The following is a 16,312-nucleotide window of genomic DNA, read 5'->3' as shown; positions in this document are numbered from 1 at the left end:
TCTAATCCAAATTTAGATGTGTACTTGCAGTAAATATTGGCAGGGAGAACTATGTGCATGTTTTGGCTTCTCTGTGCTGCACATGGAAAATATATTCTTGAAGTTGTCTTAGTCTGTCTCCTTTTTCTTGGACCTGAGATGAGAAGAGTAATGTTATAGCTGCTGTCAGTGAGGCTGGGGGATTGGGTGGTTGGTTTGCAGGGATGGAGCTTCCCTGTGATCAGTATCAAGGAAAGGGTCACGATCTGCTTTGTGGTCACGCTCCATAGTTCTCTCAGAACTGTCAAAGTATCTAAGCACCAGACTGGAAGCATGTTTTAAGCCACGTTACTAGTTGAATTACATCAAGGTTTTGTCAAGGCTCATGTGCTTCATCTTCTTTGGTTTGTGAAATGTGTGGGGAAATGGGATTTCTACCATTGTAGAAACCTGGTGACTTTCCAGTGTACAGAGTGGGTGGTTTTAAAAAAAAAACCCAAACACCTGAAATGTGATCTGTCTTGCCCACACTCTGCAAAGAAGCTGAATTTATTAATCCCAGCCCAAACTAGAGGCTGCCAGTACAGAGCCCATACTGGCTTATCCCAGTGCTTTGTTGCTCTGTGCTAGAGAGACTGCTTTGACAGTGTAATCCAGGTGTTAAGGTGTAATTTAGAAGTGCTGAATTACTGTACACTGGAATCTCTTAAAAATGTTAAAAGTACACTTTAAATATGCAATGTAAATTTGAGGTACATCCTCAACTGCCAGTATATGTGCCAGCACTAGTAATAACCAAAACACTTCTATCTGAAATTATCAACTCAGCCTATAATAGATGTAAATTATCTTTGACAAAGATAACACGGTGTAAGACAGCATCTTGCATTTGCTTGCAATGTTAAGTCTTCAAAGGGAAAAAGAAGGCAGGCACCTGCTCATGCAGCAAACTTGTAACTCTAACAGTGTGGAAGTGACTGTAAGCACCTCAGTGAATAATGTTATATAAGAACAAAAATAGCAGCAGTGGATCCACATAACATGTGAACTGCAGTTCAAGAGTAGCCATAAATAAGATGCTTAAGGAAGGATGTAAGAACAGAGCAAGTATTTGCTTCCCTTCCCCTATCCCTTATATTATTCCAGACTCTAAATTCCGGACTTGTTAGTGACTCCTGCATACATGGAAAGTAAACAGTGGCATTTTCTGACACAAAATTTTTGTTTCCTTTTGAACCCGTGTTAGTTTCCAGCACCTGCAAAAACCTTTACAACTATGAGTTACCTTGTTGTCATTATTTTGAGACTTGCTGAATAAAAGCTGCTACTTCATTGTCAGAATCCTACTCAGAATCCTTCTTCAGTCAAATTCTTGAATTACCTTGAATAACTTCGTGTCATCAGTAAAATCACATCTTGTTCAACAGACTGGGGGCTGCTATGGATTGGTTTGAAATTCCACTTGTAAAAGACCATTTCTTTACTTGTACTTTGTTGCTTTTCTTTAACTAACTGTGTGCATGCAAGGAAATTGCTGTTTTGTCTTATGGCTGCTTGGATTCTTTAATGAGGCAGAGTCTTTTCTGGATGACTGTGCTATTTCTAGTGACAATGTATGTCTCCCTGGCCACCAGTATTGCCTGCCTCTCCTCCAAAACCCCAAATATCACCTCACTCCTAGTTCTCACATTACTTCATTATTATTGTATTAAGAAAAACACATGCTGTATTGCTGAAACTGTGCTATGAATTTCAGGCAGTGGCTCAGGGCAGTGGCTCAGACCATGTTTTCTTTTTTTTTAAGGGGAGGATGAAAGATTTGGAGAGAAACTCAAGGGTTCTGGGGATTTGGTTAGGAAGCTTGGTTAATCTGAATACATGATGTAAATCTTCCCTGGATTTGGAGACAGTATTGTAGGGTCTCTTGCTGTTCTGAAATCTGAACAGCTGAGTGCAGCCAGGAGAATGGCTGTAAGTTACCCAGGAAAAAGGTTGGGCCAAAGTGCCCAGAAAATAATTTGAATTAAAATCTCCAGGCTCAGGAGAGGCTGCTTGATGAAAAACAAGATTTCTTGCAGGAAGTAGTAAGAAATGCTGTGTCCAGCAGCAGTTTACCCTGAGTTTGTGTTGTAAAGAACAGATCTATAGAGTAGTGCTCTGAGAGATAGGTTATTTTTTTAATATGCTTTTGCCAAGTGCCTTTTCCCCCCCATTCGTTTTGCTGTTTCTGTCAAAGCAGGGCAACATGGAAGCTATCTCTAGTAGTCTTTTAGTCCCAACACAACCCTGAGTAGTGTTAATCTGTGATGTTAAATAGCTTTGGTAAAAAGAAATTTATTTTCATCTTTGTGTTTTAATTTGTGTCATTTATTTTAGCAACTGCTCAACAGAATTCTTCACAAGATCATTTTAATTCCTGTGGGTTAACTAATTTGTTAGTATATTCCTTTTTAATTCTCTTCTCCAATAGTTGCATTCTCTTTTGATATGGAATAGAAAGATAAATTGCAGAAAGCTTCTGCCAGCTGACTCTAAGCACTGTCTGCCAGGGGGTGCTATATGATTGGTCAGACCTCTATCTCTACTCCAAAGATTTTGAAATATTCTTGGGGTTTTTGTAGTATTTTCAATTTGTAGTTTGATTTTAAACAAGGATTGCTGAACACTTATAGGTTGCATAATATTTAGTTGCATAATAATTTGTAATGTGTGTGATTGAAAGTTGGTGTTTGGGGTTTGTGTTCCCAGCTTGCTGTTCCAGCACTGTAACCAGGAAGGTTTGAATATTGTCCTGGAATTGATTTGTCATTTAGTGGTCCTAAAAATTTGTATTTCCTTCCTCTGTTTGAAAATATAGTTGTTCACATAGCCATTTTCCAAATTTTCAACCTTGCTGAAAATAAATAAGGGAATACATATGGCTTATAAAAGCACGGAGATTTTAAGGAAACATGGACTTCACAGTAAAAATGTTTTGCATTAACTTTGGGCAAAAAATTAACAGTGTATTCTAATAAACAGCCTGTCATCTGCAAGCCTGTTTAAGGTACATAGGGCTAGTATTGATACAAGTAGATATGTATCAATTGTACCAGTATTTAACAGATGAAAAGGTGTCTTAGTGTTGTATTTAAGTCAGTATGTACAATTCAGTAGTTTCAGGGACTCCATGTATAGGACAAGTCTGCTTTTCATATGCCTGTGCTCTCTGAATCATTTCTAATGGGCTATGAAAGGTGACTGAGAAAAACTTCTGAAGAGCTGTGTAGAATGGGGAATGCAGTTGTGTTTCATTACTTAGTCATTGTAGCATTATCTAATAGAACTGTCAAGATTTTTGATTAAATTTTTACTTGTACATAGTATAATGGAGTTAAGGGAATGACCAGAGTACAGGAGGTGAGTAAAGGATATGGAAGTTTTATGGCAAACAAACCATGTTATGGCACAGTTGAATCTCTTAATCATTAGTCAGAGACTAATGATCTCTTCCACTGATCTGCTTGCTGAAAAATACTTTCTCACCTCCTTGTTAGGTGGCGATAATGATGAAAAAAGCATGTAAAAAAGGTGTATTTTATTATCTAGCAGTAATAGTTTAGGAGATGAATCTTGGGCTAATTAATTATGTAATGGAGATCTTGTGGCCTTTTCTCAGCAGGGTATCCAGGAACATCTGAACCTTTTGAATATCTACAGCAGTCTTTGAACAAGATGAGCCTGGGAGTCTTTTCATCTGCATTTACAGATAAATATTATCAAGTGCATGTTCTGATACCACATCCACTCATGCCAGCCTCTCCTGCAGGGGAGTGCTGTTGAGCAGGATCTTCTACCTGTTCTGTGCTCAACCACTGAACCTTCTCCCAGGCAAACCCCCACACTTGTCTCAGCTCTGCTGTGACCAAGTGTTCAACCAGAGCTTCCCCTGTCTGGCGCAGTTGCACCCAAATCCAGAATCCATGTGGGCTGCTCATGTTGGTACTTTGGGGGGCTGAAGGGAGAATGTGGATGATTAGGAAGGTGTTTCCAGGTCCTTGAAGATTATTTGTTCCAGAAGAGGCACCCCATGCTGCAAGGCAGGGGTGTGTGGTGAATACTGTAAATGAGGTTGGATTTATTTATAATACTTTGGTTCTGATGTGCTACGGTTGTCACCCATTGAGTCTTTCGTCTGGATGAGGCCTGAGAAAATTACTTTTAAACAAAAACAGTAATTTTGTAGAGCTGTGGGGCTTTTTTTTCTTTTTTCCCCTTCCTCTCCCAGCTGCTCAGAGGTGGTTTTATTTATGCCAGTAGGTGCATAAATGAGGGAGCAGAAGACATGGGCTGGTTGTCCTCTGTGGCTCCCAAGACTGAATTCTTCTAAGTATGATGTGGAGTGCACATGCTGTTGCTGGGTAGGGTAGTAATTGCCAGGGATTTTATCTGAAAATACTTTTTTGAAATACATCTAAACTTTTAAGTTCTTGAGCAAAATCAAAGGACATTTTACTAAATACCTTTCCATAGATTTCAGCAACAGTACCACTGGGCTGTGATCCAAACCTTTTTCAAGCTAAAATTCCATCAGCTCCCTTACCCCTCTTCCTAGCTTTCTCCCCAGTCAGTAAGCTTTGCTTCTCTTGCTCTTCTCTTCCTCCTTGACCCCGGCAACATCAGGCTGATGTAGCTATATTGCATTTGTTTTAGGAAAACATGCCTGTCTTCATCACTGTGTTGTGACCCTTTCCTTTTCTCAAGCTTGGAATGCACTGTCTGGTTGGAGAAGGTGAGAGTGGTTTTTATACTGTCATTAAGGACAAGTGAAATTTTGTAGTGTCCTTGCACCACAAAGTTGAGGTTTTGTTTTAGATTTAATGTGAACTATGAACTCAAATTGTGTATAGGTGTTTTCTTTCTGTCTGTAGCGCTTATTCACAAAAGAAATTTTCTGTGGGTTGTTTTTCCATATTGTGTGTGTGTTGTTAACCAAGCATGTGTGAATCCTGGATTGTATTTTAGTTCATGGAATGTTTTAATTTGATGTTTTAATGTGTTCTTTGTCAAGGACCAAACTTAGATGGTGTTTTCAGAAAACTCTAGTTTCACCTTTCATATGTGTTGTTTGGAGCTTGCTTGTGTTCCTCAGTTTCTTTTGTCACTAGTAGACCAAGATGAAGCAATGAAAGTACTGTTCATTTTAATGGCATTTATAGTGGTTTTACATAGAACATCACAGAGGCGGGAATAAACTGAGGGCATGCAGCTTGTCACTTGCTTTAGTCTTTATTCCCTTATTCTGTGGAGAAAAAAAAAAAAAAACCAAATTTAAGATTCAAGTAAGAGTCAAGACTTTTTTTTTAACTGAAGTTGGACATAAAACTATCAGAGGAAAAAAATTGCCTGTTTTGAGTTTAAAAAAAACAAATTTAAGATTCAAGTGAGAGTCAAGACATTTTTTTTAACTGAAGTTGGACATAAAACTATCAGAGGAAAAAAATTGCCTGTTTTGAGTTTTAACCTGGTCCTTTATTTCATGGTTATTTGGTCACTTTGGAGGTATTAGCTGGCTTATCCTGCTAAGAGGAATTGATAATTACTGCTAGTAATTATTTTCCTTAAATAATGAAAGGCTGTTATTCATGAGTCCTTGCTAAAAGAAAATCTTCACCTTTCATCTAAAAGTTAATCCTAATAACTATTCTGAAGTTCAATGTAGTCTGAGCACAAGAATTTCCCTTCTAGGGACTGACTAGACTGATGTTCCCTCACAGGTATGAAAGAAGTATGATGTTTTGTGGTAAACTGAACAAAACTGAAGAGTATGAATTAATACCTTATTTATTTAAATCTGAGGTTGATCAAATATTGATGCAGAGTCCCAGAGGAGTTGTGAAATCTCCATTGTTGAAAATGCTCAGAATCTGACAAATCCTTTTAAATTGGATTTGGGTTTTTTTGGACGTTGGACTCCACAACCTCCCAATATCCCTTCCAACCTACATCATTAAATGCTGCTAGAAAGGTGTCTTCATCTGTCTGTCTGACATGGCCCAAGAGATATGTACTTCTTTCTCATAATGTTTTTTCTGCCCTGTTTTTCACAACTTACTGATACCACTTTGAACTAACAATGCAGATAAGAAGTTACTGTTAGCAGATCATTCAGAGTAACTCTTCAGGTTTTTTCTTGTTTGAAAAGACAAACTGTCTTAAAGTACAGGGTAACCTCTGAAAATTAATTGCTTAGCTAGGGATTGCAGTCTTAAGTGAATGAAACATTTTGTGTATTGTGGAAAAATGGCAGGATAAATATGCTACCAAGGTGTAGGTGGAATGGAGATGCTGAGAGGCCACGTAACAGCACTCTGTGCAGCTGGCAGGGCAGCTTGGAGCTAGTCCATGTGTTGTGTGCATTTGATGTGATGTTTGTGCATGTGTTTGAACATGTTAATACTGCAGAAGGTTTCAGGACACTGCTGAAATTTGGCTCTGAAGTACAAGGAACCTGTTCAGGTTTGCATGTGTGGGCTCCGGCACCTTTTGCCTCTCTAGGTCCATGTTTTTTCCACCTTGGCAGGAGGCAGTGGCAGCAGCAGGTAACAGGTTTAGGTGTATTTATCCCTGTGTAATGCCTGCTTTTGAGGAATACCAGGGCCAGCACATTCTTACTCACTCTGTATGGCTCTGCCTATAGGTATTTGCTGTGCTTGGTGAACTTGTGTCAATTTACAAGTTCTCCTGTTTCAAAACTCTCTTAAAAGCAATGTGCTGGCTTAATTTATTTTGGGGCACTTCTGTTTGCAAAGTTCATGGTCTGTGAAAGATTTTTAGTTTGTTTCTCTGCACTGCCAATTAGTACTTGACTAAAATGATTCTTTGTCTGCTCCCTCTTATCAAGTGCTCAGGTTTTACCTCTTCATCCTTATTTCAAACATAGAAATGTTTGTCTTAAGTAGCTGCATTAATCAGCTCTATATAGTAGAATGAATTCCTTTCTTGGTGATAGCTGATTAATATGGGTTTCCATTTTTAAAGAACTGGTATTCATTAGGTTTTTGGAGGTAAATACCAGCTTTCTCACTGCTTTTTGGGTTATAGACTTGAACTAACTATAACTAGCTGTGTGTACATTAAGGTGCAGTTTTATATACTTAAAATCATGACTAAAAGAGAGTTCATTAGGTGAATTTGACACCTGTGTGGAGAAGTTTCAAAGTTAAATGGTCACTCTGTGAGAATTGTAGTTGAAAGCTCTAGGTTCCATTGGCAATATTGAGTTTATTACTAGACTTGATGTAGATTCCAGTCTTCTGAATAATAGTGATGTAACTAGGTTCAGAATGTCATTTAAAATGACATTTTTTGAAGTTTGTAGAAAAACCTGTGCTTTGCAGTTTCCTTTGATTTTGTAACTTACTTGTATAAGTAAGATTCAAATTGCTCTGTTCTCCCAATAGCTTGATTTGGTGTGGTTAAACAAGTGACAAAAGACATTTTCTCCCCACCTCTTTACATTTTACAGAGGATGTTAAAACAGCCTGGGGATGATATTGAGTCAAAACTAATTTAAACTAAATATGTCAATATCTGCAATTTGTTCATGAACTGAAACTTCTAAAACAGGAACATGTCATTTTGGTCTCTTAAGCATAACAATTTTATTTTTTAGTCCACTTTAGAGAGCACTTCCTTTCTGAATGTAGGGCTTAGATGTGGAAAGTTCTTGAGACCTAGGTGGTCTTTAGACTGTGTTGGATTATGGAGCATAAACTACTGCTAGACTTGTGTGTGGCTTTAAATATATGGGTAAACATACAGATATGTGATTAAGGTAATAAAATAGTAACCTAATTTTATGGCTATCAGAATGAGCTCACATGGTATCTATTTACTTGTCAGCAGTCAAAAACAATTTTAACACAAGCCACTTATTCTGTTTTCTTCTGTGCAGTGCTGCTTCATTGCCAAAGATATTTAGACCAGCTTCCATGTGTTCATGCTGTGCTTCTACCAGATATTTTACTCATCACTGTTGCTGAACTATAGTAGAACTTTTAAGCTTAGGAAAAGATGTGAACAACTTGTACTGAAACTTGAATACTTAGTTTTTGGCTTTTTATTGGTGCTTTTTGCATCAGTAAAGAAGTGGGGGAATATGTCCTTCAAAATGTCGACTTATCAATATTTGCTTAAAATAAGTAAATTTTACTTAGTTACATGCTTTTGAACTATTTTTATAGGGTTTAGTTTAGCAGCTTTTAAGAGGAACAAGAGGAAGCTGGAGTTGGCCGAAAAGGTGGAAACAGATCTCATTCAACTAAAGAAAAGAAGACAATCAAATGAAAAGGTTAGCTCTTGTTTCAAATTCTTGTGTCGTCCTAAACTCACAGCTGATTGCTAATAAACTTCATGTCTTATATGATAAGACTGATGTAGCCTCAGAAGCCTGTTCTCTTTGTCCCTCTTATTGTTTAGATGATATAATGAAAATTTAGTGCAGTTAAAACTTTCTGCCTTGCTATTTGAAAACCAAACCATCACTTTATATCTTGTTTGTGCTAAGAAAAATATTTTGCTCATTTTGAACTGGAAATACGACAAATGTAAATACAAACAGATAATTATTTACCAAAATATTTTCTTTAGCTTGGGATCTCTGTCACTGTTTCCCACTTTTTAATGCCTCCTGAGCACACTGCTTTATGGAACTGGAATTGGTGAAATTTGAAATATCAGGTAGGTAAACATGTGCATCTGTGCATGCATCTGGCATTGACCTGGCCCATATTACCTGTGCTACAAAACTACCAGGGATTCCCTCTGTTCCCCTCATTCTTAGTTTTTAAATGTAGAGCTTTCATAACCTGTGAGAATGTAATTCACAGTATTTGTGTTTAATGTTGAGTATCAAAGTATGGGTCATTAAATTAAATGCCTGTGCTTTATTTGGGGCCTGTGGGCCTTTGGATTGGCCATTTCTCTTTGCTTTGCTGTCTGACCAGTGCACAGTTACATATATTGACAGAAATAAGGTATAAATCCCAAAGAATTGTTAGCAAAGGCAACCAGTGATAAATTAGGCAATTTACATCTGTGTTCTTAGATAAGATGTTTTCTCTAGCTGAGTAAGGGTACTAATTTTTTCGAGGAGCTAAGACTTGTGAAGAAATTAAGGATGGGGGAGCCGTGGAAGCTCGTTGTTCATTTTGGAACTTTTCCTGTTCACAGCATTTCAATTACCTCTTTGTGAACCTGGGATTGTGAAAGTGTTCCTGGGGAGAAGAGGGATCCTTGTGCAGTATTGCTGTTCATGTAATAAGGGGCAAGTCAATGCTTGAAAGATATGCCAATGCATGAGCTTACCGACCTGCAATTTGAAATTTCAAGGGCTCCAGAGTCCTGTGCAGAGCTTGTGGGAGATTCCCAAGGGCCAGTGGTGGTAGGTAAAGGAGGTGATCAGATAGAGCTCTTCTCCCTGGTGAGTAATCCAGTAACAACATGCTGGTTTTGTCAGCTGTCTGGGCACATACTGTCCGCAGAGCAGGGATGAAAACCAACCCATGCTCTCAATATGGAATTCTCATGCTATCCACAGAGTGTAGGATAATTGCAGCCTTACAGGAAGTAAGGTTTTCAAAGTTGCTTTTCCAAATGAAATAGAAATGAAAAATCAAATTCGAAAAGAAAAGTAGGATATATCTTCCCAAACTAGTAGAAAAGGGTAATTTAGCAAGGATCAGGCATGTGATTTGTTGCCCTAAAACTCACACTGTCAAAGTTGTGCTCTCATAAAATATCTTAAAATAACTGGTTTAAAACCATTTAAATACTTGAGTAATTAGAAGTTAATCTTCTTGTCAAAGTTATTTTAGTTGATAAATACTCCTGTAACTTTATCAGCTGTGCTTCTCTGGAGCTGCAGACCATTCCTTTCAGCAGGACTTCAGAGCTGTTTTATTATCTGGTTTGACTCGCCCACTTCAGCTCTGTGCTGCAGCTGAGCATGTGTGCCTCTGTCAGTGCTGCAGGCTGTGGGGAGAGCAAGGTAGAAAGGATGTTAACAAAGGTGGAGTTGAATGGGATCAGAACTAATAGGCCAGTGTGAAGAGAGAATATTGTGACCAAAACAGACTGAAATTACTTGGAAGTTTGGGCTACTGATAAATATTGACAGCTAAAAAAAAATACAGGTTTAAAAATTAGTTTTCAATAAAAATGTGATGATACCAACCTTAAAAAGAATGAGGTTGTTTAAATTTGTCAAAGTTTGTATGAAAAAACTTGGCAGTGTAACTTCCTAAAGGAGTTTTATTTCCTGATAAATGGAGTTTTTTTCTGTTTTTCTCTTTGTTCACCCAATGTACCATTTGCAGAGGGTTATGCATTTGCATACAGGAAGATTCATTAATAACTTCACCAAATTTGAAGGTGTAAAAATTTAGTATTTTTTAAGTTTCAGAGTCTTGCTGATTTACATAGCTAAGAAATAATTCACACACAAACAAAAATTAACTAAACATTCTCAGGGGGGTGTCTATGATATGTTCATTCAGCCAGATGCCATTCTCTAATTCTCCCCTCAAGCACCAGTAAATATCAGGAGTAAATATTTGTCTGCTTACTGGTAGTCTGTCTTTTACCAGAGGAAATTGTCATTGAAAATAGCTTAGCAGAGTTTGGCTAGAATGTCTTTTTTTGTTTTTTTTTTTTGCTATTACAAACTTTTACAAGTGATCTCATATTTGTAAAAAGTTGCTCTCTTCTTGGTTTGAATAAGTGACACTAAGAACCCCTAGTACACATGATTTTTGGAAGAGATTGGTGTTTGAAAGTTAGTATTTTATAGCCTAGTTATTTAACTCAATAAATAACATTATTTAGGTTGAGTTTTATTAAAACTGGCATGGTTTTTATCTAGTCCAACATAGGTACTGACATATGTGTACACCAGTTGGAATTATGTGCATGGAATCAACAGTTCCTTGTGCTTCTGTTACTGTATTAAGACTGAACATATTTAGAAAATATTTTTGTCTATGTGCAGGTAATTGTGAGGTTAGCAGTCAACTATGGCAATCCTAGTGTCTGTCTTACTTAGTCTTTGGAAAGTTTGGAAATATCCTTAAAAAAGAAGTAAATGTTCCATCTCACATTTGTGTGCAAATGGTCTTTGATAATAAAACCTTACAGTTTTCAAAAGTATGCTTCACGATCCATTAAATATGGGAAAAGAAACCTAAATAATTTTCACCCTTCTAGTTAAGTTTTGTTGTTTTGTTTTGGCTTTATCTGTGGAAATACAGCATGGAATAATTTCCTCATCTTGCACATGAAGATCAAACAAAATGTTCTTTTTTTACACACCAAACAACTGTTAAACTGGGAAGGCTGGGATTGTTCATCAAGCTTTGTGTACTTAGATAGTCAGGTAATAGCTTAGAAATGTTAGTTAATTCAGAGTGATTAACTTTGTATTTTGTCAGTCATACACAGAGATGAGTTTTAGTGGTAATTACTTACCGTGGCATTTCAAAACTATCTCAGATGGAGAGGGAAAGGGCCCTGTGTGTGGAATCTTTCAGTGGGCACTGGATAGAGCTCTCCTAATCTGCTGATTGCTTCCTTAGGGGCTTATAGTGATTAATATTTACAAATTTTTTTATGTGCAAGAGGGAAGGAGGGTTTTTAAAAATGCTTGCTAGAACTCTGCATTTGTGCAGGTGAGCATCTTCTGGTTTTGTGTACATGTTCTTAGCAAAATCTGACTATTTGGACCATGGTTTAATAAATTAATTTTCTTTCCTGCTGTAAGATGCAAATTAAGTAATGTGAGGTCTGACTTATAACACTTTCAGGTTTTTCCATGCAAAATATTAACTACATCATAGATTATATTTAGGTTGCAATACTTCATTGTTAAAACCTCCAAACTTCTTTTGCAGTGAACAAGTATCATTTAGTAGCTGAGCTCACATACAGAATTTGGTAACAGATATCATCAAGTTTCCTTTGGAACCTGCAAAATTTTAAAGTTTAAGTAGCTAAGTAAATCAATCAGTAGAAAGGTAAAGACAAGCAAGCTGGATCTTGTTTAGTCCCTATTGGACCTGTATAAAGTTTGGTCTTATTTTAGACTTTGTGAATTGTAGTATTTATCATACTTGTTTTTGTTGTCCTGACACCAGCTTGACAGGATCCTCTGCTTTTCAACACTGATGTGACTTGTAGAGATAAAATGTGTGACACTGAAAGTCTTCTCAGCAGGTGCAGTCTTGCAGTGACTCCTCAGGCACATGATGCTTTTCCCTAGGGAGATTTAGAAAGTTCCTTTGTTAAATTGTGATGAGCTCTTTATTTATTGGTCCAGAAATCAGGGTTGCCAGGACAGTTCATGCATGTAGAAGATACTGGCAATGTATTTTTCCCATTGGATGTAGAATAGAAACATCGCTGGTTTTCAGTTTGCTGAATAAAGATAAATACAGTATCACCTCTATATCAGTGAATTTTTTTTTTGATCACAAACCAGTCCTGTTTTCCCCCACCCCAAACCTATATTACTGAGAAGAAAAATACAGAATTCCTTTGCTTCAGAGATACAGATTTCCTTCAGAAAGTTGTGTGGGCCAGCTCAGCCTTCCCTTAGCAATGCTTCCGTTAGGAAAGATGTCCAGCCTCGAAGTTGCTTCATTTAAACTAACTTTGATAGGCTAGATTTTTATGTCTGTAGTTGTCTATTAATTAAATTTTTTTGTTGTGGGTATAATTTCTTTTGATAAAAGAGGGCAGGGGGTAGATAGCAGCATCTGTATCATAGTAATTCTCTACAGAGAAATCATAATCATGTTGGGAAGAGCTTTATCTGGTCTGGTCTTGGAAGCCTGAAAGGATGGAAATCTGTGCATCCCATGAGCAGCCTGCTCTGCTGCTTAAGGTCTTTTCAATCCACTGAGTGGTATTGTTTGAACTGGGTTAGTATTAGCTCAGGCTGTGTCTGGGAGTCCTGGGAGTTGGAAAATACATTTGCATAAAGGATTCCTTAATTTTCTTTCATCTTGAGACCTTGGAAGGAAGCTGGCTCTTTTCTTATCCCCTTTGCTCCCATCATCAAAACTCCTTTTGTTTCTACTTTTCCTACTCTCCCTGATCCTTTCTCTGTTTTTCAACTTTCCCTTCTTCCCAGTACCAGTTGAAATTGTGGATCTCTGGCTTCTCACCCTCTCTGTCTTTAAGCAGTTACTCTGCTTTATTGTTGGGACATCTGTCTGTTTGTTTTAATACTGAGTGTGGTCAGTGCCAGCATCTGAGTGCAGAACTTGCCAGGGAAGATCTAGGTGTAGGTGCAGAGAAGAAACTTACTGTTTCTCTGGGTGAAAGCCAAGGATGAAACACCTGCCTAGGAGTTCCAGTTGCTTGAAAAGTACTGTAGAACATGGTAGCACTGTATTATGTATTTTTCCTTTTGAGACTGACACAGAATTAATCCAAGTGTTTTCTCTTAAAATAAGTGTGGCCAGAATATCATCAACATTACAGTACTAGAAACCATGCTTGATAAGTGACATAGTATGCCCAAGGGAATTCTAATTCATGATGGGAACTTGATAATTTGAAGTTGAATAATTAGGTGTTTGGTTTTTTTCTTAATTCCTCCTTCTGAATTCTAGTCCAGAAAATTCACATTTATGTGAAAAAACTTAATAACCTTTGGCATTATTACACTGGGTAAGTTTATGTAAGAGGCTTGAGGCTTGTGCAGCAACAGTCTGGAGTACGTGATGGATGATGGATCAATTTAGTTTATTTGTTTTATTTTCTTACACTGCATGCTGTGTGTGTGGTGGAGCATGAGGTCTGAGTGCCTTGCCCTGGGTTCTGCAGAGAGGGGAATCTAGGCCAAGCCTAGGCAGAGAGGGAAAAGCTGTTCCTTCTCTAAGAGGGACTTAGTGTGGTGCATTAAGGAATGGGGGAAGAATACAAAGGAAGACCCCTGCTCCTGGTGGGAGGAAATCTACCTCAGAAGTCATGGAAGCAAGGACACTTTTCTAGTTACCCTCTAGTTACAGGAACAAAGTGTAAAATTGCTTTACTCACTAGAAATTCCTGAGCTGAGAACAAGTCTGGCAGAAAGAATCTGTCCTAGGGGAGATTTTTTTCTTGATGCTTCTATTTATTGTCTTGCTCAGAATATCAGTATTTTCCCTTTCCATGGTAAACAGCTGCTTGGTTTTTTTGGTGGTGCTTTGGTTGGTTTTTTTTTTTTTTTGGAGGGGGGGGAGGGGTGTTTGGTTTTGTTGGTGTTGTTTTGACTTTTTTTAATTTCATTTTTTTAAAATCACACATCTTCAAAGATCAGAGCCTCTGAAAATGCTTTTTCAGGCCTTTTAGGAAAGGCCTTTTGATGTGGCATCAGTTGCTGAATCATTTCTTAGTGGACAAGTGGCAACCTCTAAGAAAAAATGACTTCTGACACTTCTGTGAGTAAAAGCAGGTGATCTAAGCATTGGATTAGTTCTGAGATGTTTATTACCTTCTTGTTACTGGAGAAGTTTATTAAGGTCCTGTCTGAGGCAGAGCAGCATTTTGGGAAGATTTATGGCAGTGGGTACAAGTGCATGATAACAAATCCATTTGGTTGCTAGGCTCTCACTTGCACACTGCTAAGAAGTATGACCTGACTTTAATATACTATTTTTGCTAGAATTTTTTTCTGTTTTTGTATTCTGCAGGAGAATGACTCAGGAACCTTGGATACAGTTGGTGCAGTTGTTGTTGACCAAGAAGGAAATGTGGCTGCTGCTGTCTCCAGTGGAGGTTTAGCACTGAAGCACCCTGGAAGAGTTGGTCAGGTGATCATTGTACATTGTTTTTTTTTTTTTTTTTTTTTTTTTGTTTGGGAATGATTGTTCAGTATCACAAGCAGGTGTGGTGTCAAGCAAGAGCTGTGACAGCAAACTTCTGTTCTCCCTCCCTTCCTTCCTGTTAAATGCTGAAGGCATTTTCACTGCATTGATATGCAAGTGCTTTTAGTGTCCTCCATCATTTTTAGTGTCCTCCATCAGTGTAATAGAACAGTGATAGGGATGTTCTGTAGTTAGTTACCTTTTGATAGAGATATCAGTAAGTTAATTTCTTGGGCTTAAATATGTCCTTAAATGGTCTCTTAAATACTTAAAGTCTTAAAATAAGATTTCTCTCAATATTTAGGGAAGCTGTCTTAATTAATTTTTAAATTATCTTGTGAATGAGAACAAGTGACAAAAGTAATAAAATAACATATCAGGTATTTATGATGTGTTATATATAATTATGATTATAAATTATGTATAGTTATATTTATTATTTATATTAACAATAATAATAGATTTATGATGTATCACCTTATTGTTGCTAGGGGATTTTGAGGTGCATCAGAAATTTTGTACTCCATTGCTGTACAGCTGTATTTTGGTTGACATTTTCCATTGTCCAAAAAGCATTTCTTTTGGAATGTAGTTAAGGGGTTTTTTTGTTTGTTTTTTGAATAGCAGAGTGAAAGAGACTTTGTATGAACAGGGTTATATCTTTATTCTCATTTTCTGTTAAGTTAGGCTAGAATACTGTATCTGTGACCAACGCTTAGTTCTCAAGAACAGTAAAAGGATGTAGCAAAATGGAGTGGAATTACAATATGGTTATGATATTCTTATTCATCTTTTGTATTAATACTTGGATTTTTTTTTTGTTGGTTTGAGGTTATTTTTGTATTTTCATTTTTTTAAGGAAAGGGAATAAAGCAAAAATCTCATACACCTAAAATTTATGAACAGTGTACTTCTTTCCTTAGGCAGCTCTTTATGGTTGTGGCTGCTGGGCTGAAAATACAGGAGCTCATAACCCTTATTCCACTGCTGTGAGTACTTCAGGTATTTACTACTTTTATAAATATTTAATGAAGTTGCTATCTTCCACTGTAATTAATTTGCAAATTTAAAATACCAACATAATTTCCAGACTATATTCTAAATTTGTATAATTTATTTATGTCATTTAATTTGTATCATTTATTAGTGTAAATATTGTATTTAAATCCATGAATTGATCTCTTGTTTGTTGCTTATGTTGCCCTTTTTAGTTAATTAGCAACCATGGGAATTTTTATCCTTACAGGGTAAAAATACAGCACTGAAAGGATGTGCTGTATTTGGTAAGTATTAGGGAACCTGTCCCCCTGTGAAGAAGTGCTTGTTATCCCAGTGTTGTATTAAGTGCAGAATACCCCTGGGAATGGAAGCCTTATGTAAAGGACTGAGATAATCAGAGGGTCTTTTGGATACAAAAATGCTACATGCAGTGTTTTTTCGTCAAA

The 16,312-nt window shown here is 37.2% G+C and overlaps 1 protein-coding gene across 4 annotated transcripts in view; it reads left to right on the top strand.

Annotated features, from left to right (window-relative positions):
• The window catches only part of TASP1 (taspase 1), a 78,422-nt gene that overhangs the window by 22,767 nt on the left and 39,343 nt on the right, over positions 1–16,312 (top strand). For 3 of the 4 annotated variants that reach the window (XM_041474128.1, XM_041474126.1, XM_041474129.1), the window contains exons 8-10: positions 8,205–8,311; positions 14,694–14,813; positions 15,791–15,869. In XM_041474128.1, the coding sequence (XP_041330062.1) occupies positions 8,205–8,311; positions 14,694–14,813; positions 15,791–15,869 (306 nt within the window). Of the gene's footprint in view, positions 1–4,671; positions 4,751–8,204; positions 8,312–14,693; positions 14,814–15,790; positions 15,870–16,312 lie in introns of all 4 variants that reach the window. The other variant, XM_041474130.1, reaches the window with a different exon arrangement.

The sequence above is a fragment of the Pyrgilauda ruficollis genome, unplaced genomic scaffold (assembly GCF_017590135.1).
Source record: "Pyrgilauda ruficollis isolate IOZ18807 unplaced genomic scaffold, ASM1759013v1 scaffold31, whole genome shotgun sequence".
Lineage (NCBI taxonomy): Eukaryota > Metazoa > Chordata > Aves > Passeriformes > Passeridae > Pyrgilauda > Pyrgilauda ruficollis.
Note: the sequence above shows the minus strand (reverse complement) of the source record. Positions and strands in the feature narration are given on the sequence as shown.